The 27,557-nt window shown below is 42.1% G+C and overlaps 1 protein-coding gene across 2 annotated transcripts; it reads left to right on the top strand.

Annotated features, from left to right (window-relative positions):
• On the top strand, window positions 1–27,324 carry crocc2 (ciliary rootlet coiled-coil, rootletin family member 2). 2 transcript variants are annotated; one of them, XM_053852824.1, is made up of 34 exons: window positions 1–243; window positions 1,479–1,533; window positions 1,636–1,775; window positions 8,399–8,566; window positions 8,639–8,722; window positions 9,848–9,936; window positions 10,822–10,966; window positions 11,394–11,500; window positions 11,973–12,179; window positions 12,809–12,905; window positions 13,095–13,184; window positions 13,270–13,410; window positions 13,844–14,043; window positions 14,470–14,649; window positions 15,078–15,222; window positions 15,289–15,435; window positions 15,511–15,741; window positions 16,378–16,571; window positions 16,844–16,971; window positions 17,311–17,480; window positions 19,011–19,190; window positions 19,363–19,497; window positions 19,564–19,707; window positions 23,181–23,419; window positions 23,486–23,645; window positions 23,712–23,879; window positions 24,168–24,552; window positions 24,684–24,757; window positions 24,832–24,952; window positions 25,011–25,165; window positions 25,239–25,679; window positions 26,048–26,188; window positions 26,270–26,470; window positions 27,204–27,324. In XM_053852824.1, exons 1-34 carry the CDS (start codon window positions 187–189, stop codon window positions 27,303–27,305), a joined length of 5,421 nt encoding a protein of 1,806 aa, XP_053708799.1. In that variant the 5' UTR covers window positions 1–186; the 3' UTR covers window positions 27,306–27,324. The 2 variants fall into 2 exon arrangements, with proteins under 2 accessions (XP_053708799.1, XP_053708808.1); XM_053852833.1 differs by lacking the exon at window positions 27,204–27,324 and having other exon boundaries at window positions 26,270–26,308; window positions 26,373–26,455.
• The last annotated feature ends 233 nt before the right edge of the window (window positions 27,325–27,557 follow it).

Genomic DNA, 27,557 nt, shown 5'->3' on the forward strand with positions numbered 1-27,557 from the left:
GCGACGGTCGGCTGTGATTTTGACAGAAGTTTTAGCGACTGCCGAATTGTAGTTTTGTCCGTCTCCTTAGTCTTGTGAAAAATCACAGTGAGACAGTTCTGTTTTCCCGGGGCCACGTTTGTTTGGAGCGTTTAAATGTTCCTGGCGTGAGAAGCGAACCTTTCGGTACCTAGTATACAACAACAAATGGATTCTCCTGCGAGGACAGGTGCAGACTCGCCAGGCCTGGAGCAGGTGGTTCAGGTGAGGGCACCAGGAATGCTTGAGCTTCAACTCCATTTACTTTAGACTCAATTGCTTTGAGAACAATTCAAGGATGAAGCAGAAACGTCTGTGAAAATTAGAATCCCACACTGTGCTCACTAGCTTCCCAGTAGCTAATAACCGCCCCCAAGTACAAAGACGTGGGAAACTCGAGGCTAACTCGCTTTCTGTAAGTGCTGCTAGCAATTTAGACAAGTCAGAGTTTTCTCACTTACGACTAGTATGTGTCAAACTCGAGGTTTGGAGGCCAAATGCAGGTCAACTTTGTGTGGTCCGTGACAGCCTTAAATGCTGGTCAACAGAGGGCGCCAGGGACATTATAAAATGATTCAATAAACTCGTTTAAAAGCGGAAATAATATTCAGAATGTTCTGCATGTGCAATCGTAGTGTAATAAACAGGATGATGCGTTCAATATGCTATATTTTATATGAATTAATAGCTGGAGATTTTACAGATGCGAACACTCATTTTAACATAAATTCAGAGTAATATGAAACAGCGTCAGAATGAATAAGTACTTTTTTACTGGTTTGTGTTTAATTACATCCGTTGAGATGCTTTTAATGTGAAAAGAGATCAGCACTCCTCAGGAATTGTTTTCGCTCGCCACCACTGGTGAAATGTACAATGCAGGGCCAGTAGTGTGATGAACTCCTGTGTCTGCTGATATAGTGACCCATGAGACTCACTGCCTTGTTGTTGGAAAAGCTGTTCTTAAGATGTCAGGGATCATGAATGGACTTTCAAAATCTGGATGCAGAATGAAGGAGACTGAATATAAGAAGTTTGTTTCTGTGCGACTGACTCTCTCCCGACTTCCGTCGTAGTGTACAATCTGTCCTACATCTACCAGGGCATACTTGGAAACTCCTTTATCGGGTGTTACAACCTCCCGCCAGATACCTAATGGCTGCCGTCAACCTCTGTTATGTCCCAAAGATTATTGTGGAAATATGAGTGAAAATTGACATCTGATACTCCTTTAAACCATAACAAAATCTTTCAGTAAACACAGTAATAATATTAACTGTGACACTACTTGCAAGTCCTATCCATGACCATCAAGTGCCACCGTGAATTGGTTCGAGCCCATCCTTAATAGCAAAGACCTTGGTTGCACACAGTAAATCATAATCCATGATCAGCCAACAAAATAAAACTTTTTCAAAGTCTTCATGTCTTCTTTTGCGTGATACGTATGTTTCTTTTAGAAGCTGCAAGAGTCTCTGGAAGTCAGCCCACTGCTTGATACTACACATCTAGTTGGTAAGGTGGAAGACTAAACACAGTTGCATGACTTTTCTTTTTCTGACACTAGTTACAACATGGCAAGGTCTAAGGAAGTACTATGTATTTTACCAATCGTAGATGAGCCTTCTGATGTAAGGACGGTGGATAAGAATGTGCTATCAAGGGATCGTCAGCGTCAGACTCCAGGTTCTCTCCAACGCCAAATCTCCCAGCCTTCCCCAAAGACACCAGTCAAACAAACAACCCTCAGTGAAAAGGTAGGTTGAACACTGTGAATCTTGCTTATGACAACTACAGAAACCAGGTATTTGAATTTAGATCCATTTATTCACTGGAAAATGTGTAAACATAAAACATTTTTATGAAATTACAGTACACTTGAATTTTGGGGTATTGGCTTGGCAATTGAGGCCTCATCATATTCCCCAACTCTTATGACAATGAGATATGAGCAGAGTTTGATTTCACTGTAAACATTATTAAAATAAGATCAGCAGAAAAATAATCACTTCACATATGAACAAGATAATCCACAACTGACTGACATAAGAAACAGGCTTCTGAAAACAAACATGAGCATTGCAGTGGAAAATAATTATGTGGGCAGAAGATGATTTCTGAATGAGCTCAGTTTGCATGTTAAATCATTCGATGGCTCCAATGGCAATAAACACCTTTTAATTCAGTAGCTCCTGAAAACTGCTCACATTGAAGCAGCTTTTGTTGGTCTGTGTGTGCATGTCAAAATGTTAGTGTTTATGTCCCTATGTAAGCACAGGAGGTGGGCGGGTCTCATGAAGGGTTTCGTTGTGGTGCGTTCAGGTAGACTCTGACTCACTATGCTCCCAAAATCCAGCGTGTCACGGCCGTAGTTATCCCTCCTGGCTGCAGTCGTGGTGGGGGAAATTGCGAGGGTCGCTGGCCCCCCTCCCTGGTGACTGTGGAAGAAAAAGCTCATTTTACATGCTTCACAAAGCAGCCATTGGTGATAACACAGCCTTCATTCTGCTGGACCAATCTAATGAATTCCAAACACCATCCTCATCCTTGCAAGCATTTTTAAAGGCTTAAAATAAACCTTAATGATTTTGGCACATGTGTTTACTGTATATTTATAATCTGTGGATATATTTAGTTGTGTTGAACGGCACTACATTGAAACACTCATGGCCCCTCATGTTAGTTGCTCACTGCATTGCGTTGACTGGTGGAAAACCGTCCGCATTCAACCTAAATGCCATATGACAAATATGGTAGGGGCCATATCATGCTTTTACACGAGTGAATTGAGTCAAGTTAAAAGTAACACTGTTGGCAAGATGAAGCGTCACCTTGACATATTCTGGAATGAGAAAGTGATGTCCAACTTTTTCTGCCGCAGTCTGATGCTTACTTCAAGAATTAAACGTTAAATGTTACCGTCCACCTGATTCGTTCTCCTGCAGATGTTACTACATAATCTCGAATAAACACAGGGCAGTGCCCAGCCATTTGTGTCATATAGTTATTTTGATTCACAAACGTTCTTCAGGTGTCCCCATTTGTTTATATTACATCCAGTCACATGAATGTGGGTAAAAATCTGTAAAATTTTACATTATACTGTAAAACCTCACTGCAATCAAATCACTGAAATAGTCAACTTGTATGTGTGTATTATAGTAAAATATCTTGGTGTACATCTGGTCTGTGGCACTCTGGTCAAAGCGCATTGCTGAGGAACTGAATTGGTTGCATCTTCACTCCAGTGAAAATCATTTAGATTAAATACATTTTACCCTGAGATGCTATAATTTGAAATAACAAACTATATAATCAAACCCCATATTGTGCTTTTCAACTGCCAAATAATATATCAGACGATCCTAAAATATCATAAAACAAATATCAGTACTCTGGCTGAAATGGATTACACAAGCGCCTTGCTTGCCAGTCTGATGCTACACAAAGCAGGAAGTGAAAATTTGAACTTTCTCTTCACTGTACTGTATGTGATATTCTTATTCCTGGAGAGCGATCTGTAAAACCTAGCATATCTTTCAAACGCTAATGCAAGGTCTTTTTGTGCTTTTGTGCAGACCTGCTCTAATCTGACAAAGCAGATAGATGTTTTTCTCAATATAGTTGTGTTTAGATATTTGCTGATATATACTGAGCTCCGTCGGGAGGTGGCTGGAGTGTTGCATTGCTCTTGTATCACACACTGGCGGCAGCAGTGGAGAATGAATGGGAGAGCTTCTAATCTTAGTTGGTAAATCGAGATTATACCTGGCAAATTTGCCCATTTACAGAGTAGCCAAATGAATGTATGAACTTGTTTAGGAGTGGCAGAGGTTGTGGCACTTCTAGTTTATACACTTGATGTTGCATTGCAATGATTTTTTGTTGGTGTTTCTTAATAAAATCTTGCTCATATATATTGTTCTTTTTCGTCCGCATGCCAAAACATGTCATTCAGTCAAGTGAGTGACACATAAGAACAGTTTTGTCCGAATCCCGCTTATTTTTCGCAGCTCCCCCCTGGGTGTCTTTGACTTGACAGAGGACTGTTAACGCAACACTGGTGAAGTCACACCTTGACTCTGAAAGCCTTCCTCTGTGTCTCATTTAAGTCGCCCTGCGTGATCTCTGCTGACCTCGGCAAATTGCACCTGAACCAGGATAAACCTTGACCCAGATTGTGAGTCAGATGTCCTCGGGAGGTTGACGAACAAGTTGAGGGGGGGGGATTTTGAACCCCGTGTGTTGCTTTTGGAGTCGAGCCAGCGTGTATTTTCTCACACGTCTATAGACTGCTGCCTGATCACATAGCAAGTGGCTACATTGTAGAGTGGCAGTTCGTGAGATAAGGCTAAATGCTAGATGAATGATTGTTTTGACACCAGTTGCTTTCTTTCCCCTGGGTTGAGTTTCAAACTTTTTTCATTGAATTAGCAGGGTGACTTGTACCTTCATTCAAGAATACATTAACTTGTCTACGCTTCATTGTAAACAATATTTGGCTCCAATATAAAGTCAAAACCAGGACCCATTTTTCACATTTTTGGATTGAAGTATTTCTTTCTTTTGGCTGTTCTTGTTACTGGCCTTTGAAGTTAAACATTGAGCTCCTGTGTGTGTCGCAGGTTTGTCCGACCAAGAGGGTCAGCATGGGATTTTTAGTGGTGCTGTCCTTGTCAGAAGAGCAGAGCAAGGCCCCTCGCGTGCTTGTGCAAGCCGAGTTTGTCTTCCAAGTGTGGCCGTATTTATTCAGATCCTCAGTATCACAGCAGCTGTCCTCACTACCACCGGGTTCACTCCATGGAAACATACTCATTCACAGCAGCCTGCCTCCTCATTTCCACTCTTGTTTGTTATTCCACGTTGTGTGATTACAGTCAGCGATCATACATAAACAGCTTTCACAATCAGCTGGGACTATTTCACGGAGTCAGCACTCAGGGGGTGATGTGTGTGTAGAGGGGGGTTTGTTGTTGATGTAAAATAGTCGGTTTTGGGCTGCGTGGGGGCGATGGACATCCGCTCCAGCTGTGTTTAGGAATCGGAGAGATAGCGCAGTCCATTAATTCCTTTTATTAAACCTCTTGGCCCAAGTCAAGTAAAGGGAAGCGATTGCAGCTGTAACCCGGAGCAGGCTGGTGGGACACCAAACACAAGCGCCTGCTGCAAGTGAGCATTGTGTATTTAAATGATAAGGCGGGGGGGTGGTGGACACACCATATTTGATACAACCCAGCTGAACCATTAGATAAACTGGTGCGTTACAAGATCTTCAAACGTTGTAACAGCCAGGGTCAGTGGGGGAATCATAATGAGCTAAGAGAAATGGATTGGATTTTGAGTTAGCAGATGAGCAACACTGTGAGCCTTGGCCCAGACACCAAAGTCTTCACAAGGCCTTGAGAATGATTCTCGTGTTGGTTTTTGGCAGATGAATCAAAGCAAACTTATCCCTTGATGTTGTCTGAAACATTTATCAAAAGAGACAATACAAGGAGTGGCACAAATCATAAATATCAAGAAATAAAACGGCTAATTCGAAGCACATTTAAGAGGCAGATGAGTTTCTTTGACTTCGGGAACATAGGAAGGAGTGAAAGAAAGAAAGGGAGCCATAGCAACCATATTGAGACTTCATACCGTGACAGAAATGTCTTTCGACGTATTGCATTTTGAATGGTATTGTGGCAGCACGAGTGAGATTTCATGGGGATTGGACCTCGATCACTTAAGGAGTCCGTGGAAGAAATTCAACTGTGGGCGTACTCCAGTGCAGATCATAAATAGAAGTGGTGTTCAGTGCGCACACTGCTGCGTCTCCAGTAAGCCCAGTAAACCCTTGTCTTAGGCCAGATGATGGACTGGGATTACTCGCTTCTCTTTTCTTTTTTTTGTATGGTCATAAAAGCACAGTGGGTTACATTTTGCATACATATCTGTGAAGATGCAAGCGAGATAGTGGTGTGCTAGGGCTGTTTTATAAAGGTCTCTGGGGAGGGTCCTATCTGAAACATGACTTATACAGAGCAGACTGATTCAGGAAAGGCTGACCCGTGTCATGAATGAAATGCCTGGATGAAGGACACAAGTTGCTGCAGCAGGTTTCCCCCAGCCCCATGTCTTCCTTAAACAACGGATGTGGAACTCCACCTTCCATCAGAGACCTGGATCCGAACCACTTCTCCACAAAGGAAGATTTGATTTGATTGGGTGTGACATGTGACTTGGTGGTATCATGGACCCAGATCATTAGTGGGGTTGACCCAAAATTAATGAATTGGGGAAACAGGATGCTTCGCACTGAGGATCATTTAGACCACACAAGAGAGTAAAGCAATGCGGGAGACTTGAAAGAGAACTGTGTAATGCATATCCATCTTGGGAACAACTGGACAATTATACGTTTGAACCCCTCACACCGAGACGCGCGTCCTTACGTTAAAAACTTAACAGGAATGTTTTCCCTTCAGTTCCTCCTCACCTTGTGCTGCTGTTGACTGGTTATATGAATTCACAAAGCAGAAGCTTGTTAGTAGGTCAGAGTTATTGCTACAGTGTTTCCAAAATAGTTGAAAGATGCATAATCACGGAGGCTTTACACACAGCTGTTTCCAGGAGTCCCTTTAAACACAGCTGCTGTGATTCTGCTTGTTTCAAACACACCCATGTTGTTTCTTCCTTCTCGGTCCCAAATGCTGTCACCTCAACAGTGGGCAGTAAAAGACGCTTTTGTGCAGAAACACCCAGCCAAGCGCATGATGGTGGTTAGTGTAGTTTGTTGAATCGAAAAAACATAAAAAAGAGAGCGTTTGGAAATGTGTTAATAATGGTGGCAAAGTAGTGGGGTCCTGTGCTGAACACTGAGACTATTGTGTTGGCTCTCTTGGAGCCTGTTGGAGAGATTAAGCACCCAGAGAAGAGATGAGGTACAGAAGAGAGGAGGGGTGTGGGTCGCAGAGTTGATTTGAGGGGCTTGGATGGTGGTTCGCAGCCTGAGGAGGGGGTTTACTCGCTCTCTTCCTTTCTTTTTAAATGAGTAGTCAGCAAGGGCAGCTGGAGGCACGCAGTGTTGTAGTGCTCTGGGGGCCATGTGTTTTATATTAGTGAAGACAGGGTGTCTGGCACCAGGATAGAGAGTGGGTGGTTCAGAGGGAGTTTAGGTTGTGTGAGGTTGAGAGGTTACAGGACATTTGGATCACAGATATGGTGAGATTCTCCCATGATAAATCATCTTGGATGCATTTGTCAGATGTACGCATGGCCATAGCTCCATTAACACAGGCGTGTAAAGATACTGTACATTCATGTGGCCTTTCATCCCCTCTCACATACAGCCCGTGTTTACATGACCTAAATTACCACTGTTCGTCTATATGCTGATCAATCATGGTAAATCTGCTGCGGACAAATTTAATTTCATCTGCGCTGACATCATGGCCTCGTACAAACACAAAGTATGAGGTTATGATTATGCCGGCAAATTTCAATGCGTGAGGCTTAAGAAACACATTTAGTTTTAGTTTGATCTATGAAGTTTACATTTGAGATCAAAAGTAAATTTGTGATGTTGATCTGTTTCATGTAGCAATGCAGCAAACAAATAACAAGAAAAGCACAAACACAAGTTGCGGTTCCAAAGCGTCTTCACCACCTTTACAGACTGAAAACCTTGATGGACCATTCTGCTTATTTATAGATGGCAGTTTTCTTGGTCTTTTGTTGTACAGTACTCTGGTGTCCAGCGCATTTATATTTTATCAACAGCAGTCTTCCAACAGGGCTGGATGTTGTAAGGTTGTGATCCAATCCAGCATTGATTCAGTTTGATTCTAATTCAAATGCTGTAAATATCTCTTCAATAAGTAGCAGAACAAACACAAATAGTTAGTGCACCCTGTATTTACATGCCCGTGTGGACATGTGTGAGATGTCGCCTCACATATTGAGCAATAAAAACCTGAAAAGAAAACAATAATACACAATAATTTGTTTGTTCATGTGGAGTACTAAAGTATGGAACATGACAGTTCTATATTAACAAAAGTCTTCCAGATTCTCTCAACGGACGTTTTGTTTTCCAGTTGTTTGGTTCCAGTTCCAACTCAGGTCCACCTAACTTTTAATATACATGTATTCCGCGCTCACGTTTATTAGTCAGTCACAGGTCGACACTAATATGTGAAAGTCTGTCAGCAGCTGTTAGCACTGGCTAGTTCTTGCAGTCCTTGCATGTTGGGTTACTCAACCATTCGTATATTTGGGTATGACCTATGCATTTCCTAAAATATTTCTTTATGATCAAGTGCACACCATAATTTTTTTACCTTTCGACATAACAAAAATGATTTTCAAACTCATGATTCTGCATTCGTCTGTTCAGCTGGATGAAATGCTGATGGTCCAGCCAGTATCCGACTCGGACCCGGACAGTGTTTCGCTCAGACTCCTGCAGGCGCAGAGCCAGGAGAGGATCATGAGACAAAGACTCCAAGTTTACCAAGACGCCCAGCAAAGACAAGCTCAAATTGTTCAAAAGCTACAGACTAAGGTGACTTACGTTTGTGGACAGGCAGTACATTGAATGCTTTCTTCATGTTAACTGTGCACTTGTTGAAACAAGCTTCTGCAGTACAAGCAGAGGTGTGAAGCACTAGAAGGGCAGGTTTTGGTGAAGTCCTCTGAGTATGAGAAGATGAGATTGATGGTAAGTCAAAGTCCATTACATTGAAGTTTCATTTCAATAAATGCTCAAATGGTACGAGAAACAAGTCACGATTATAGCACTTGTGCATGTTACTATAACCAAACGATAGTAGAAATGAAGAACTTTTATTTTCTGCCTCTAGGTTAAGTTACCGTGTGGAATTTAAACCATTTTTTAGTGTGGAAGCCAAAGGATCAAATAATGGGAACACTGGGTCAAAAACCAGCATCCAAGACACATATTTTTCTTGTTATGATTAAAATTGGGGTTGTCATTTTCAAAATATTTGATTATGTTTTTAATACTACTTATCTGGGATCAGTTCATTATTTGCTTCACACCCTCCAACTCTTGCTCTGGGATCCAGAAGTGTTCTCATGCCAGATAAGATATAAAATCCCTCCAGTGTGGTCTGGGACCACTCAGCAGTCCGTTACCATTTTGGCAAGGCTCAAGTGCGTGAGGAAGAACCCTGATTCAGGACCTGTGAACAGGAGGGCTTTAACTTTTTCTTTTCTGAGTAGCGTCAGTTACCTTTCAAAATGTTTCCTTTGAGGCATTTGTACTGGCGCCACATGAGTCAAAGCCACAGGTAGACCACATCCAATCATTAGTTCATTTTCCAACCAAGTTCCTGTCCAAATTCTACTCTTCAGATTTGTAACGCTCACTCTGAAATGTTTTGATGATTTTAAGAAAAAACATTTGTAAACGATTCCTTTTTTCCTAAGAGGCTTCTATCATTTACCAAGTAAAACATGCATTTAATGCATCCAGAACTGAATAATGTTTTGCTAAAGTTACACACATATTTCCCTCCCTCTATTCCTGCCCATTTTCATTTATATATATATAGCAACATGAATTTGGTCTTTGTGTTTGTTGTATGGCAAAGCTTCTGACATTAATGGCTATCCCTCCAGGTGTTGGGTTCACAGAGTCAATCAAACATAACAAATTTATTTAGATATTTTTCTTGGACCAAGAGGTTTCACTGAAAATCTTACTGTGGATATTTATTTGGCAATTACGCTTTTTAAATATTTTGAAACTACTAATTTATAGTCACTTCTAGAATGCAGTTGAGGTGCCAATAACAGTGTTGGTGTGTGTGTGTGTATCCAGCTGCAGGTCTCCCAGGATGAGACCCAGTGTCAGAAGCAAACTCCGGCCATCAATGACAAGTCCGCTCAGCTAGAGGAGGAGCAGAAAAGGTAAGTGACAGCATGATGTGTAAGCTGCCAGATTTCCCAAACATATACTTGCAAATTGTCAGAGCTCCACGTACTCAAAGCACTTTATAAAAACCACATTACACATACAGCCCTGACATGCGAGGACCCACCGCAGCATGCAGCCTGAACTTGGATAAAGATGTGGAGCACTAAATTTTCAGTTACGTCTGTCAAATATTCGCTCCCGTTTTCTTTTCTGTTTCATGTTGTGAAAGTAGAAACGAAGCAGTAATATTTCTCAGAAACTCATGGAGGAGAACTATTCCGAGCATCAGCTTTGTCCTTATTTTTTTTTCTTTGCCCCAGTTACAGGCAGAAGGCAGGGCCTGTTTTTGGCAGCTTATTGCCAATTTGTCAAAGAAACTAATCGGAATATGTTGACTTGTTTCCTCAGCTATTTAAATGATGTGTCATGTTAATGGTAAGTCCTCTGTGCTGCTGGGCCAGAGTAAATATGTTTATTAAAACAGGTTATCAGGCCACAAAACTCCTTCTTAACTAGCATTTTGTAACATTACTGATCAAATTGTCAATGCTTCCTCTGCATACATCAGCATCACCTCCCAAAGAAAGTAAAGCCACATAATTGACAATAACTGGGTGTGTTGTGAATGATGTAAACATTTTTGTAAACAAGCAGATCTGGTAAGAATTCAATCTAAGTTGACTCAGATGATCGAAAACTGTCACACGTGTTGGGCCAGTAAGTGTGGTAGGCAAGGGTGGATCTGCAGAGCTCAAACAGACTCTATTGCTGTTATTCTGCACGGTGGCACACAGTTGTTAATGGATTATGGGAAAATGTAAGGAGAGTTTTAAAATATTTTTTTCAAGGGGCTTGAAAAGACTGTTGTGTTTCTGCAGATGTGCCAGCCTCAGCCAAGTCAACTCTTTGCTTCGTGAGCAGCTGGACCAGGCCAATGCAGTCAACAAGGGGCTAATGGAGAGCCTGTGGACGGCCCAAGAAGAAATCAACTTGTGTGACAAACATTTGAGCAGAGAACAGGAGGTGAGAATCACTGCAAAAATAAAGCATTACTGTATTAACATTGAGCCGACAAGGAACATGTAAACCTTAAGTTTAGCAATTTCTAAACTTGCTGGGTTCACTTGGGGTTGGAATTCCATTCATAACAAGTTTCATCCCTCCACTCTCATTCCCTTGTTATTTCATTGCTATGATTTTCAAGTTGTTGTTTCCTGTGAAAACAGTCCAACTGCTTAGGGGAAGACAGAGTTTTGCAAACAAGCTCTTGCTCTTGCTGTAAATGAGCTATGTCTGTTGATTCAGGGAAATCCAAAATCTGTTTACCAGTGTGTATCCTTTGTGGATCGCATCTGTGTAGAATCACTGAAAAGATAGTGCCACCACCATCAAAGACATTCTCACAACCCAAACCGCAGACTTTAACCCCATTTTTGTCTGTGTGTCTCAGGCACACTCGTCGCGGTTAAGCCGTGAACAGGCTCATGTCAGAGCACTGTGGCGCCAGGCCACCTCCCTCCGGACTGCTTTCAACCAGTTAAGGACTTTCACTGACAGGTGAGTATAGTGTCATGCCAGAATTTGAGCAGAATCTCTGCAGTCACTCTTGAGATTTGTGAAAACCTCCACCTTCTGGTTTCCAAGACACAACTCTTACCCATTTCCTTATCCAAGGATCAAAGCACAGAGGTGAACAGGGTCACTAGCTTAGCATTTGAAGGGGACTTTTCAGTACATGACTGCTGTCACAAAGAGTGGAGAATACATGTTCTGACCTGGACTTGTACCCAACTCTTCTGAGGGAAAAAATGGGCAACAACATTATGACTTTTCCATCCTCCATTTCATTCTTCTCTCTGGAACTCAACACAACTGTTCAATGACTCCTCGACCTGCATACACTTTCAATCTGGGTACACATCCGAAAGCCGTACGTGACTGAGCCACTGTGTCCTTGATGTGATGAGGAATAAAACTGTTCATCTAATAGACCAACCTAATATATTCAGATGTTTTACCTTTTTTGCAGAACCTTGTCGAGCATGCAGGGAGAATGTGCGACAGGCATGCAGCAGATTCTTTTAGCGTTCATGGATGTTAACTCCCGAGCCAGCGTGGACGGGACCTCGAGTGGTGTCGAAGTATCTGCCCTGGAGCGACAGCTAAGGGAAAAGCTCAAAGAGGCCATGCAGCTTCAAGGACGCTGGGATGCAGAAAAAGTGGAACTTAACTCCAGGTGTTGTTTCTGTTTTTTCCAAATATGGATGCTTGATGATTAGTTCTATTCACTTCAGGCTCTTCATGTATATATAACCACTGAATATTCAGTGCAAAGAACAACATGGCCATGGGTAAATCCAGCTCAGACAAAGCATCTATCTCCACCTCCACTACCCTCTTCTCTTTTCATGTGAATAAGAAGTCGTGAAATAAAAAACGTTTTGTATGCAAATATTGAGGACAGAAGTCCAGACTGTACTGGTAAATTCAGATCTGCACACATTGTTGGAAAAGTCAGGGAGGGAAGAAGGAATAAAGATGAGCAAGATAATGGATGGGACATTGAATTAGATGGAATCAAAGTTTAAGTATGAGATAAAGATGTGAAGTATCAAGCAAAAAGTATGTGCTTTAAGGATGATGAGGGGAAGAATTGAATAGTTAAGCACTGTGGAAGTAAGAAGTGAAGAGTGTATGACAGGATGAGAATGTTTAGAAAGTATATGTTTGATGGTATTAAAGTATTAAATTGTGATATGATGTATGTTCATAAAATCATCAAAAAGTACTTGTTTTGAATGCAAATTGCAATGAAGTTTAGAATAGCACCTTGCAGAACAATAATTAAAATTTTGTTGTACATAGAATCATTGAGCTTACAGAGACGGTGAAGACCCTTCGGAGCCGGAGCAGTGAGAAGGACAACACCATCGACACCATGAGGATCAGTCTGGACAAGCTGGTGGGACCTGGGGAATTAGCAGTGGGAGGTGGCAGATAGACGGGCAGTTTCAGGGCCCAAATTGCCTGTAGTCTGGACTTAGAGCTTGATAAACTCCACAACTTCCTTGTCTAGAAGGGTTGCTGTCTGGGGAATGTCAGGCGTGTTCTGCGTGTGTTGCTTATCTGACATGAATGGTTTCCTGTTCAGGAGACACAGGGAGCAGATGATAAAGCAGAGATGGAGTTCCTCTGCACGGAGATTGAAACATTTCAGGAAACATTATCCCACATCTGCAAGGTCAGAGGATAAAATGTGCCTATATCGTTTGTGTCTTTTCTTTTTTCATTAATATTGATGTTCTTAATCTATGAATCATGATCAGCTGGTTTGCAACGAAATTGACAACAGAGATTTGGAGAGCGAGTCAACCTCACCGTCCACAGTCCACCCTCCATCTTCTCTGAGGAAAACAACCCTCAAAGCCGTGCAGACCGCTCTCTCCAGCCACCAGAGACAAAATCAGGTTTTGTAATGACTTGTAAAAAAGAGTTTTATTGCGCGTTTAAAGAGGGAAGTTGTGTGTCGTGTGGAAGTGATGCAGTCTTTGATGGAATATAAGTTGTCCTTTTGGCTGCCACAGTCAAGCTCTGCTTATGACTCGAATCTTCACGTACAACATCGAGTGGAACTCAAGCTGACTAATGGTTTCAAAATGTGTTGTAAATATTGTGACATGACCATTTTTTAAAAATGTGGAAGCAACCATTAAAGATATTTAATTTCTTTGCAATATTTTATCCAGGACTATTAAATTAATTTCCAGTACCATTTAATCACTATATATCCATTATTTGTTTGTGAAATTTGGCACAGTAGTGGAATTTTGTCTATATTATTATCGGTACATGTGTGTACTATGTGTTTTTTCCAATTTAACACGCTGTCCAAAACCACAGGAGCTGCAGGAATGCCTGAATGCTGCACTTGAAGAAGCAAATACGCTGCAAAATCGTTTGCTGGAGAAGAACAGCCAGACAAAAGAATTGGAGCAGAGGATCCAGGAATTAACCACAGAATATCAAGAGGCCAAAAAGGCTCTGCAGGAAAACCTCAGAGACAGAGAGAGTTGTCACTGCTCACTGGAGCTTATCTCCAGGTAACCTTTCATTTAGCATGGTAATATGCCAAAAGATAGATTGTGACATATATACAGTATGTGCCATATTTTGTCTTGTTTTCATGTGTGCCTACTCATACTCATATATTTTCCTCCCTTTAAATGAGGAATTCAATTTAGCAGAAGTAGTAGTCCATGGTTATGATTTATTATGTTTCATGTTTCACATAAAGTGAAGGATAAATAAGCTGTCATCCACGCTTACAAACATCACTCACTCAGTGAACTTCAAAGACAACACACACACACCCCCACACACACACCCCCACACACACACCCCCACACACACACACGATCAAAAAAATCAGCTATTCAGATGTGCGTATGCACTAGTTTATACACATTTTAAAGGTGATTCATGGAATTATAGCATGTTGATCGTGTTCTGTCTGCCTTGCACCCCAGTCCACAGGCAACTGAAGCGGACGTCTCTTCGATGCTGCAGGAGTTGGACTCCCAGCGAGCAGATCTGGAGGCACTGCGGGCCTCATCTTTGGTGCTTCAGAGACAGCGGGACCTCCTAAATGAACAGAGAGAAGATCTGGAAATGCAGCTGGCACGTCAGCGCACGGAGGCCCAAAGAGGGTACATGAGCACTTAAAATGACTGTTACACAACATTCATCCCGTCACCCACGATTGTGTTCAAACTCGTTTTGTTTAAAGTTCAGATCAGTAACACATGTCAACCAAAGCCACAAACACACCCAGATGACATTCAAATAAAAACATAAATGATTTACATCACATTACCGTGCTCATGCAAGAAGGATGTTTTTTGTTGTTTTTTTTTCCTCCCAAGTTTTCTTTTGCTAAAAATTTGATTAAGTCAAAATTGGAGCATGACATGCGAGCCAGTGAAAAAGCATCTCCTTGTGCATTTTTACTTTTGGCACCAACTCCTCTGTCTTTCAACGGGAAATAGATTGCAGTTTTTGGGGTTGTTTATTTAAATAATATGTGTGAGTTGATGACATTGTGTGTGATTTGTGTGCGATGATTTTTGTGTTCAAGCACAAGGAGTAAGGAGGAGATTGAAGGGAGGCATTCTGATCTACACAGAGAGCTTGTGACTGTGAGGGAAGCTCTAAATCAGGTCACTCTACAGAAGGACGTGCTGGAAGACGAGAAGACCAGCCTGGTTCAGGCCCTCAGCAAGGTTGACAGTTGTGATGTGAATCATGTTTGTCCATATCAACACCCTCTTTCTTCATTTGTTCCACAGATGGAGGCTGAAAATGCTTCGCAGGAAATTATCAACTCAAAACTGCTGACTCAGGAGGCAACACTAAGAGACTCAATAGCCAAAATGGCTGCCCAAAGTGAAGGATTGGCTAGTGACAAAGTGGAACTCAATCGCCTTCTCCTGCAGGTTGGTGGCTGCAGAGCCCTTCCTTTGTGGTGAACCATGATTTAGCCTGCGGCAGTTCAAACATTTCTGTTACAGTCAGAAGGCGAAAAGGTGCAGCTCGATTGTCGGAGGAGAGAGGCTGAGGCGCAGCGGGCAGCAGCCAGAGAAGAGACCATGAGAGTGCAAGCGGACTTGATGGACCTGATGGCTGAGAAAAGAAATCTGGAGAACTCCATTTGTCTCTTGCAGGTTCAGTCATGTAAGCAAGAAGCTGAGATGGTCGTGCTGCAGGAGGAGAAGGCTCAAATCCTGGAGCAGAACCTTCAGGTCAGGTTTTTCCAGAAAATTGACCTGAAACATTCATAGTCGCAGACCTCTTGTGAATGTTGTTGTTAGTTGGTGTGAGCAGGTCACGCTTCATCTGCGCACTATACATTATGAAGATCTTCCATCTGCTGAAGAATGAGAAGAATCCACTTCTGCTTTATTATCTGTTCTGACTTGTGAAGCGAAACTATCCATGTTGAGCTCATTCAAAGTTTTGCGTAACCACACAAGTTGACAAAGTCGTTCCAAATAGTTTTAGATAGCTGCTTTGTACAAACAAATCAGCTGTGTGTAAAATATGCCACAAAGGTTGGGCTCTCCTCACATTCATGACATTGTTGACATTCATCCCATTCAATATTTACCCAAGGAGAGAAGAAAACACATGGTAATATTTAGTTAGTGAGAGTTCAATAAAGGTTGGTTGATAATCATATTACACTGATTGTTGCTCTTTAAGCCTGTCGTGGGCCGTTCTTTGCGCTGTGCTTTCACTGAAGGCAGTCAGAAAGTAAGATGGGATGTAATGACTTCTCCTCATTGCATCAGGCTCGGGTTGATGATTCTTTCTGTGGTGTTCAGTTGTGACCTGGCTGATTTTGCATTCTCATGATTTTGTTTATGTTTTGCTTCCAGGTCAGCAGAGAGCTTGATACTGTATCAGGGAAGTTCTGTGAAACCCAGAAAGTGCTTGAGAACCAGACAACCGCTTTAGAGACGGTGACCAGTGATCGGGAGCAACTGGCTAGAGAAAAGGCAGCTGTGGATGTCAAACTCTGCTCTGCTGAGCGGAAGGCCTGTGGTCTCACTCATGAGCTGGCTGTCCTGAGGTCAGTGTCGATGCCATCTCATCTCATCTGTGACAGTGTAGACAATCTCTGGTGTCGCTTTTTATGCATTAACAAGTCAGTATGTTGATGCAAGTGACTGTTTATGTTGTTCATGGAACCCGTGTGCTGGGGGTTTTTGTAACAAGAGTCTTTTAGTAACATGGTTTCATTTAGAAACTGGCCTCACGATGCTTCATTGGATTTTATGACCTTCCACACTAAGTTGTTCAAGGGCTTTTTTTAGACGCGAGCTTGTGTGCGTTCTGTTTCAGAAGAGAGAATCAATCCCTAGAGAAGGCTCTGTTCGAAAGCCAGGAGCTTTCTTCGTCTCTGGAGGCTGAGCGCACCAGGATTGAGAGGGAAAGGCACAATTTGTGTCTGGCTAACGAGGGCTTGACGCGTGAGTAGCCCCCGCCTGTAGAGACCCTCTTGTGCTTTGTGCCAAACCTTCTGGCCATGAAGCCTTTCCAACAGCCCACTAGAGAACCATATTTCAAACTTGAGCTCTGCAACAGCTGGGCTGCAGAATCACTGAGCTGCTTTCTCAGCTGACCAGGGTCCTACCACTCTGCAATAACACATATGAAGCCCATCACCATCCTCAACATATGGACTTGGAGAAAAATCCGCCATAAATAAAAGTCCAGAAACATTTTGGAGATCTTAACTCATCCAATATGTGTAATGAGTGTCATGAGCTGATGGACAAATAAGACGGCATTCACATTCATCTTTTCAGGTGATGCTTCTCAAGCACGAGAGGATGCTGAGTGCCAGCTGGCAAAAGCAGAGGAAGAGCGAAGCAAATTGGAAGAGAAGCTGGTCCAAGTTGAGAGGGAAGCGCTCTTGACCCACAACAAAAGGGATGAACTTCACCAGAAACAGCTAGAGACTGAGCGCAGGTTAATGGTAAATAACATGGTTTTAAATTATACACGGCTTTATACTATCTCAACGGAGGTGCCCCTCCCTTGTATGTCACCTATCATTTATTGTTTAGTGCATGTTGTTTCGACCAAAACACCTTCAGACGAAAGCTTAAATGATCGGATCATCATTTAAGACAGGACAGCCACAGGTAGCAGTAGCTCTAGGTACTAACACTGGTCTGGTTTTATGTTGGCCTTTAATGTGGATGCGGTGAGCACCATAATCAGGATTTAGCTATACAGTCATAAAACATGACTTTAAAGAATGTTTTGCGTGACTTTGTAAGTGTCCCATTCTGCATCATCAAGGTAAAGACTGTAAACACCGTGTAATTTCCTTCTGAAAGTCCACAGAACAAGGGAACGTTATTTTTTATGAGCTTGTGCTTCCTTGTCATGCACTGTTATTAACGTTAATTCTTGTTTCAAGTTAGTTGCTTGCAGGTGTTGTCACCATTTGCATTCAACCAGTTGACTTCCGTTTGTCAACAACAAGCACATTGTGTCACGTCAGGACAAAGTTCTGGGACTTAGTGGAGACACCCTTGTGCGAGGTGTCTGTAGTCTGAAGACACCTTGCACAAGGGTGTCCCTCTGGAAAAATCCCTAACAAAACCTTTGACTCAGCTGTTTCTTTTTAGCATTTTTAGCATAACAACAGGAAGTATATTGTATAGGCCACAGGCATGAGACAGCCTTCTTCAGGTACAAATAATTCCGTACATTTTCTGTGACATTTAGGTCGGAGGACCGGGATTTTGTTTTTTAATCTTGCACTTTTAATAGATCACTGTCTTGGTGAAAAAAAATCCAGCTCTGGTGTAGCTTCCACTTAGGGACCTATTCTTGATTCTGCTGATGCTAAAAAAGCATTCATATGGCTCTCCATGTTGAGATGGTTTCCAGTTCCATGTTCTTGAAGCTCTCTGGAGGCGGTCCATGTCTTATCTGTGGCCATTCTAATCCTCCTTCTCCTTCCACATCTTTCCTTCACACAGGTTGTTTTAGTGGCCTTCCATTTCTGCATTACATTTCCGACTGTGAAGATAAACCATCCAGATATTATTTTTTACCCTTTGCCAAATTCAAAATAATGATTTATCTCAGTTTTAAGGTTGAGTTGTGTAGGTATTTTGCCACTCTCAAAAACAAAACCTAGGACAAAGCCAGGTAGCCAGTTATTGCACATTCACAATAACGTTTTTCATGATTGGTCCTACCTGTCTTGGTAATTTGTTAAAATGTAGAACATTAAACATTTGCAGGTTGTGATTTTTACATTTTTAAAAGTGACAATAAAATGTTGCTGCAGTGGTGCAGTCATCAAAAAGTTCACTGTCAACATATCTGTTGGAAAACAAAACTAGTTCATAGAGCAGTTGATGAGAGGTGCCTAAAATGTTTGCACACCACTATACATTCACAGTTTCAGTCAGATCGATACTGATTCATCAATGCCAGGTAGTAAGATAATTCCTCCATTGTTGTCATGGTGGACGATGGTCTGCAGGAGCAGCAGTGTGCGGAGCGGGCTCTTCAGTGGGAGAAGGCGAAGGTGCAGCTGCACACACAGTATGAGGAGCACCAGTTTCACAGCCAGAAGGAGCTGCAGCGGATGCAGGAAGAAATCGTCACTATGCAGCAGGATTGCAACCAGAAACTTCTGCAGGCTGAGAGAGTGAAGCAACAGGTGTGTGAGAGACTTTTTTTTATTTTCCCCCAAACTGGTGAAAATATCTTAAACCTTTAACGTCTCAGGTGGTGCCTTTATGATTGCCATACATTGTCCATTACTGTCTCTCCATGGGAATAGGGGTCATAAATTCTAGTTAAGCGCTGACCTCACAGTGTGTCGTGACCAGGAGCTGACCCAGATGGAAACAGAAAAGGCTGCCATTGTACAGAAACTTGTAGGCCTCCAGAAAGACCTGACAGCTTCAAGCATGGCGCTGGAGCGCATACAGAGAGAGGGTCTCAGCAGACAAGAGCAACAAAAGGTAAAGGTGACTGAAACCTCTTGATGTCATGAATACCAAGTGAATCACAAATCTCTGTGTCCCAAGAATGAAGTAGCTCGTCTTCAGTCGGAGCTGAAAGCCATACAGACTCGTTTTGAAGAGTCCCTGAACTCTCGTGAGTGTGCGGAGAAGAGTTTTTCTCAGCAGGTCAGGGAGGTGACCCAACAGAACCAGCAGGCCGGGAAAGAGGTGAGGAATTTCAAGTGCATTGGTTTTATTGTTTTTTTACAACTTCAACACTGCACTTGTCAGCAGCCCTCAGAATATGAAGGATTTCAGGGCCATGCTTTTAGGGGATATTGAAAGTAACTCCTCATTGGGGTATCATAATTGCAGTACTTGCAAAACACTATCACACAGTCTGAGTGAAGCAAACCATCTTTACCTGCACCATGGGAGTTATTTTTTGTTGGCAATTATCTGTCTTTCTGGTAACTATAAAATTCAAGAGAGTCAGCACTTATTTTAATGAAATCTTTGGGAAATGTTGACATTGTAGCTTAGTACCGTTCAGAAGTTCCACCTGGATTTAGTTAAGGAAGTTTCAAAGGTTTCATCATTCACTGAAATGGCTTCTAGCAGCTGACTGGTGGCTTTGTAGTCAAGGGCGCCATGGCGTGGGTTTGAGTGTTTTTTTTGGGATCCTCTTTTTTGCAGTGGAATTTGATTTCTTTGTATGCTGTTGTGACGAATGGTAATTCGATCTATCGCGCACGGCACCCAGGGGACTGACAAAACTTTATTTCCTGCAAGTAGCTGATCTAAATAAACTGTCATTTTGTCCAACAACACAACTTTAGGATTTACCATTGAAGAGTTAGTCTCCTAAATAACCTTTCCTTAGGAACGGCAAATGAATACAAGCAGGTAGCATAGCCAAATATATAGCTGTCTTTATTCAAGTTCTCCAACTCGAAGCAAACAGATCGTGACTGAATGGTGACAAAAGCAGGCTGAAAATAATCATAACTCACATCAAACAAAATCAACTACGAAATAATCGTAACAACTACTGAGGGCAAACTAAATAATTAGATGACCTAAATGAAAACAGCCAAACTAAGAGGCAAATACAGTGGCAATCGTAGGGGCAAAGCAGGGCATATGTCAAGTTGCCCAGCACTAAAAGAAAATGAGCGGACTTGTTCTGCATGACATGTAGGCGACCCTGGACCTGCTCTGACAGCAATTTGTCTGTAAATACACGCCACGGATGCTGAGAAGGGGCAGAAAATGGTGAACAAAACTCAAAACAAAATGCATCAATACATTTGCTTAAAATAACCACTCAGTTTCACTGTGTTTAATAATTGAACGTGAAATGAGAAGACGAACAAGAAGCAGAAGTCTATGCATCAATACATTTGCTTAAAATAACCACTCAGTTTCACTGTGTTTAATAATTGAACGTGAAATGAGAAGACGAACAAGAAGCAGAAGTCTATGTTGTCTTTTCACTTTTCTGATCATTTTTTATCAGCAAAGCCTTTTTTACCGCACCAGGCATTGATCTTGGTCTGTTCTGGATTTTCCAATTGTGATAATCATAACAGTTTTTTAGGTTTTCTTTTCATTTTTTTCAGAATTTTTGTGGTTGAAAAAACATGAGTAACACAGCCTGAACCATAAAGAATGGGAGAAGAAGAATGGGAATACACTTTTTACTAAGTTTTGACACAAGTGCTTCTCTCCGCTGTTTTTATAAGTCAGTATCATTGCTGGTTGTATGTTTTTGTTTTTGTTTGAAAGCTGTGAGTATGGCATATGGTTCAGAATCCGTGTGGGCCTACAGATTCATGTACTCTCAGAGTGCAAGGATCACAGGAGTAACATGGCGTTTGTTGTCACTGTCCATTGTTCTGTCAACTGTCTTCACCCATTTTTTTCAATGTAAATCTACATCTTTTTTGGGAAAAGTGAAGGCTTACACTTTCAATGGTGCAATTAGGATGTCTATCTGTCTACAGTAGGATGTGCAACACCATCCTTTACATTCACTTAGAAATACATTTAAACTGATTGACTATTCAAATTCAACAGAAGCAACATAGTAGTTGATGTAAGATAATGTCAATGTCAGTTTGTCTTTTGTGAGCCAAATCTTCGACCTATGCAGAGAACCAGACCTGACACTAAATAGTCATTGTTTAGCTATGAAAAGTGATGCACACGCGATGGTAAAGGACTTCATACATCGTAGAAATGGACAGAAAGTTCCAAGCTTGTTTAGCTTGGCATACTGGCTCAAGATGGGGGACTTTTTTATACCAATTAGTACCAGTGCGAGCGGGGAGCCATTTACCATTGGCTTCTGTTGATGTTGGCCGATGCTTCACAGTTAACAAGCATCAGCATGCCATCGAACACGGGGCCAAATCCTTAAAAGGGGCACTGTGTCCAACAGGACTGCTCTGCAGATCACTGTTTTTGACTGTATGTTGTTGAATCTGAGCGAGGAAATTTAAATCATCTTGATCTTTGTATAAATATCTGAAATTTATGACAGACACGCTGACTTAACCTTTTTTTTGGGTCAAACAGGAACCATAAATCTAGGCCTGTGGGTTGCTTAAGGTCACAATTCCAGCTAAAGCTTACAAGGCGATTTAGTGAAACAACAAGCTCACAGTCACCTCATTAAGAAGTGACTCCAAAGCTGTGGGGGCCTCATGATGAGTTGATCTAAGGGCCTCATTTCTGTGGAAAAATGGAGTTTTTGCTAATGCAGGACTTTTAGTTTCAATAGAGAAGCAAATATTGGGATCATCCTGTCTTCGCTCCGTTTTTTTAATCTTGTCAGAGTGTAGTAGATGAGGATATGTGGGAGCAAGAGCAGGAGACTTTAAGAGGTTTGAAAGGCCCTCCCTGCTGTATATCAAGTTAAACATCAGCAACTCTGTCATATTTGGCTGCCACCCCTTCTCATTTCCTTGTTTGATTATTTTTACAAATCCCATTTTAGCAGTCACATGTCAGAATGTGAGCAAGCAGCAATGAGAAGGTGTGACGCAGAATGTATGAACTAAAGTGATATAAGAGAACGGATAGGATCCGTTCCCCGGTACCATATAATGAAATCAACGATTGAGTTAACACCTTGTATAAATAAACCACTGGGGGTGAGTGTTTATTTTCTTCCTCGCTGCAGCAAAAGCTGGCACCGTACGGACTTCGGGTCCCCCTTTCTCAGCCAGAAAACACAACACCGCTGTCCTCATTCACTGACCCCCACACTCCCTTCCTGCGAAAGAAAAATCAGATAAAGCACAGTATAATTGGAGAGATCAGTGCTGGGTTATTTTTTCTCACATTAGAGTTTATGAAAAAAGACCATCTTGTGTGGCCTCGAAACAGTACACTCCTCCTCATCATCCTCCCTCTTACCCTCCTTCCCCACCGCCTACAGAGGGGGCTGCTGCTGTTTATCATTCTGTGCTATGTGGATTTTTACTCTATGGTCCTTGTGAAGATATTCTGGGACATATCTGGCTCCTATCCATGCCCAGATAAGGCCTGTCCTCCCCAATGTTCTCACTGCTAAACACCATGATGCAGTAGAACATAATATACTTTATAGCAACATAACTGTGCACTTAATTGATGAAATCTGAATGTTTGATAAATGTATTAATAGACATTCTTTATGTGATGTGCACATGTAGTTAGTGGATCTTCGCCGACAGCAGCAGGAGACAGAGGCCAAACATGTTAAAGCTCAGAAGGATCTAATTGAAGCACAAAGAGAACTCCGGCTCTGTAAAGAGGACTATGATGAGCAGAGAGGAGAAGCACTGAATCTCAAAAGACTTTTAAGTGATGAGACCAAGGAAAAAGAGACGCTCCAGGAATCCAACCAGGAGCTGAGAAGTTTCATCAGGAGAACAGAGGAAGAAAACAACAGGTGTGCCTCTCATCAATGCAGACAAAGAGAGTAATGAAAGGTCATTCAGTTTTTGTATCTTCGTAGATTGAGACGTGCTGTGGAGGAGAAGGAGCAGAAAGTGTTCGTTTTGGAAGAAAATCAAAGCTTGATTCAACAGGAGGCCTCAACCTTGCGCAGCAGCATGAGGGAGCTGGAGAAGTCTCATCTGCAGGCACATCGTGAGCTGCAGGCGCTGCGGAGACAGGTCAAATCACAAAGTCGGAGCCTGCTTCAATTCCATGTCAAGCAATGATAATCTCAATGTAAGCAGGTGAAGGCTCTCGATGGTGAGAACACGCTGCAGAGGCAAGAGGTGAAAGAACTGCAGGCCCAAGTATGTGAGGAGGAACAGAAGGAGGTGGAGGCACGTGGGGAGGTTTTCTTGGTGAAGCAAAGTTTGCTGGAGTGTGAAGCTGGTAGAGAGGCGGCACTGAACGAGGTAGGAAACCCCGCGGGAATTAATCTGTGAACACGTTGGAGCAAATAGTCCAAATTCTTTCAGCTAATGAAGTATGCGCAAAACTGCTGCAGCAATCTAGGTGAACCAAAACCTGTCTTGATGAATAAACCCGGCTGGTAACGGATGTGTGAGACATGACTGAAAGGATGCCTCAAGTGTCAAGTGTTGACATGCCTTGTCCAGTGACTCTTTCCCCTAGATGATCGCTGTTTAGCATCAAGCCGATTGAACAGCTAAACACCAAGCGCTGTGTTTGTTGTTGTTTAGATTGCAAGTCTGCAGCGTCGAATTGTGGAACTAGAAACCATGACATCTCAGAGCCAAGAGATGATCCAAGATCAAGAGCTTCAACAGAAACACTGTGAACGAAACTATAGAGATACCATCTCAGAACTGGAGGGAGTTTTGGAAGAGGTCACAGGTCAGATGAGTGGCCTTGCCGCTCAGTCCAACCTCGCAGAAGCTAAAGTCCTGGACTTGGAACGTCAGCTTGCACAGTGTAATGGCAGACATCAAAACCTGGAACAGAAACTGATGGGTTTATACTCAGTTCTGCAGAAAACACTCAGCATTGACCATATAGAGATTTCATACAAAAACGAGTGTCGTAAACACTCGCCTACTTCCTGGAGAAACCATCTGCAAGCGAAAGGTATGGTATTTCACTTACATGTATCTCTGTCATTTTTATTTTTAGCCATCTTCAAAGGTAAGATTAATAAGAGGTCCGGAGTACACTGTGTGACAGAATTGTTTTTTCCATGTCTTGTGGTTACGATGAAGGGCTGGATGTGGACTTGATCTCAGCAGCACTCCAGGATCTCCAGCAACAACTGAAGGAAGCACATAGAGACAGGGTCAAGTTTCTGGCATCTTCCAAATCACTTTGACAGAGAATGGTGTGACCTCATGGCATTGTTTGTCCTTTTAGGATCAAGGTGAGGCCAGACTTGCACATTTGAGTCAACAGCTGAAGGACGTCCTCAATAAACATGAACATTTGTCTGCTGAGTTAATACAAATGCAGAAAACTTTGAATCAATCAAAGAAAGGTATGATGCTAGGGTTTGACAGTGTATTCTTTATGTAAAATGTTTGTTGTTTGACCAGAAAACCAGGAGGCAGCTATGCAGCTACAAGAAGCCCACATGTCAATCTCTCAACTGAAAGAGGAAGTAATAAGTGTTGAGCGAGACAAGAATGGAGAGTTGTCTTATATTAGGGTTCGACTGCAAGCAGCTGAAACTGAGTCTCAGACACTTAAGGTATGTGAAAAACTGCTCAAAGAATTGGACTCATCGATAAAGCTCATCCCTAATCACTTTAATTCTCTCCTAGGACAAGCTAAAAGTTGCTCAGGATTCTGAATCATTGGCGAATGCAGATAAAAGAAAGCTCAGGGCCTCTCTGGAGGATGCCAAAAAAAGAGTCAGTCACCTGGAGCTCAGTCAGCGCACCCTTGAGGGCGAGTCTGAGCGTGCCAGGCTGAGAGCTGCAGAGCTGGTCACTGAGGCAAGTGCGCTGCAAGAGAGGCTGGTGGACATGAGGAGGAAGCTGAGCGTGTGTGAGGATCAGTGTGCTACACTCAGAGTCAGTGAGGAGAGGCTGACTTTGTCACTGGCACGGTCTGAACAGCAGGAGTTTCAGCTCAGAGAGCAGGTGCACAAGCTCTCGAGCATTCTTGACAACAACAGGACAAATACAAGAGCACTCCAAGAGCAAGTGTCACAACTTGAAATGGCTTTAACTTTGAGCCAGCAGGACCGTAAACTGATGCAGGTACAAGATCATAACACGCCATTCTCAAAAACAATCTGATGTTACTGCTGTTTGTGCATCATATTCTTTTTTTTGTTAACCACTTTCTCTCCTTGGAGATGATAAATAATCTCTCTGAAGTGTGGCTATGTTGCCAACAAGATTACTGATATTGAGTGCAGATTATTTACTTTTTTTGTGGCTTTTGCTCATTGACTGTGAAAACAAACCAGTTACATTTTTGGCAAACCTCAGATTCTCTTAAGCCTTCTCAATAATGCTCACTTATGTTAGGATTGAGGAAAAGGCATGCTTATCAAATCATTCTCTGTAAAGCTCTGCAGTCCTGTGTCTTGGTGCTCGCATGCTGAAAACAGACATGTCTTCAGGATCGCCTTGATAAAATGAGAGAAGCCCTTGCCGAGAGAAAACAATTGAATTACACTCTAACTGATCGGAACCATTGCCTACAAAGAGCCCTTGAGGACTCAGAGTACAAGAAATGTGAGGTAAATGGGACACTGAGAGAGGTAAGTGCCATATGTGCATCCCATTTTTTTGTTCTTTATGAAAGTCATGGCTTTGATTTGATTCATTGCACTGTGTCCCAGGGTGAAAGGCAAAACCACAGCCCTGAAGTTCAGGCGGAGGTGAGAATTCAGCAGCTTCGGTTGGCGAAAAAACAGATGCAAAAAAAGGTTGTGGGTCTCCAAGATGCAGTAGAAAAACTACAGTGCGAGAAAGCAGAGATGGAGAAGGTGGTAACACAACTTGGTAAAGACAAGTCTTCAATGAGGAAGAAAAGAGAAAAGGTGGCTATGAATTGAATTATAGAACAGGAAATCAATCCTTTACTAGATTGCTGATGTTAGCTTTGATCAACAATGTTTTTTTCCAACATGGATGTGAATTATTAAATGAAAGGTACCAGTGTTTAATATTCTAAATGTTATAGCATATTTTCATTTGACATATCATTTTGCAAGCAAAAACAACTTCTGACTGCTCCCTTTGTCTCATCACGCCTCATATGGTCCGAGTCTGATTGTAACACAATAAAGTAAAAAAAAAAAGTTTTCTTTTGAAGTTGGACCCCATAACGCATAACTACTTTTGGCTCGTGGACAACATAGAGGATGTGGGAAATCTGGAGTACATGTTGAATTTTTTAAGAAACCACTGGGGATGAATTTAATTTAGAATTGATTCTTATTTAAATTATTTCATCTAAAAAGTCATGGAAACTATTTTGCTTTACCTGAAACAGGCCATGATAAGCCAACTTGTGGCTGGTGTTCCTCATGAGTCATCTGAGGACAGCCGGTCTTTATGCATATGAGTGTTATTATTTTTATTGTATCCCCATTTGTGTCAGATGCTGTATGAAGTAATCCTTCATGTGATGGGAACATGTAGGTGGGGGGACTGTGAGAACCAGACGGCTCTTTGCCTGGCTTCTGCTACACACATTACAGGAAGGCACAAAAGTGCATTAACAGTCCTGGTAAAGTCGTTCACATTATGTCACCCTCATGGTGTCGTCAGGTGGAGAAACTGAAAAGGGAGGAAGCAAAGATGGGTAGTGCTGTTGGCCTGCAGGAGGCGCTAGCACAAACACAAGCTGAGGTTGAGTCCTGGCAGGTATGAGAGATCTTTATGATGGGAACCATGTATGAGGAGAATATGCTTTGTAATTCACCTCTTTAACACTGGCTTTGTTAACCCTGATATGAAAATGATGTACACATACAGTACAGAGAAACACATGACATGCAGCATGGAGTGGTCTGAAGGTTTCAATTCCACTCTAAAGTGTGCGCCTTTATTAGATCAATGAGGCAAATGTGTCAACATGGGAAATGAGATTGATCAAAAATGACAAAGGCTACATGTTAGCAT

This window comes from Synchiropus splendidus, chromosome 1 (assembly GCF_027744825.2).
Source record: "Synchiropus splendidus isolate RoL2022-P1 chromosome 1, RoL_Sspl_1.0, whole genome shotgun sequence".
In the NCBI taxonomy this organism is placed as follows: domain Eukaryota; kingdom Metazoa; phylum Chordata; class Actinopteri; order Syngnathiformes; family Callionymidae; genus Synchiropus; species Synchiropus splendidus.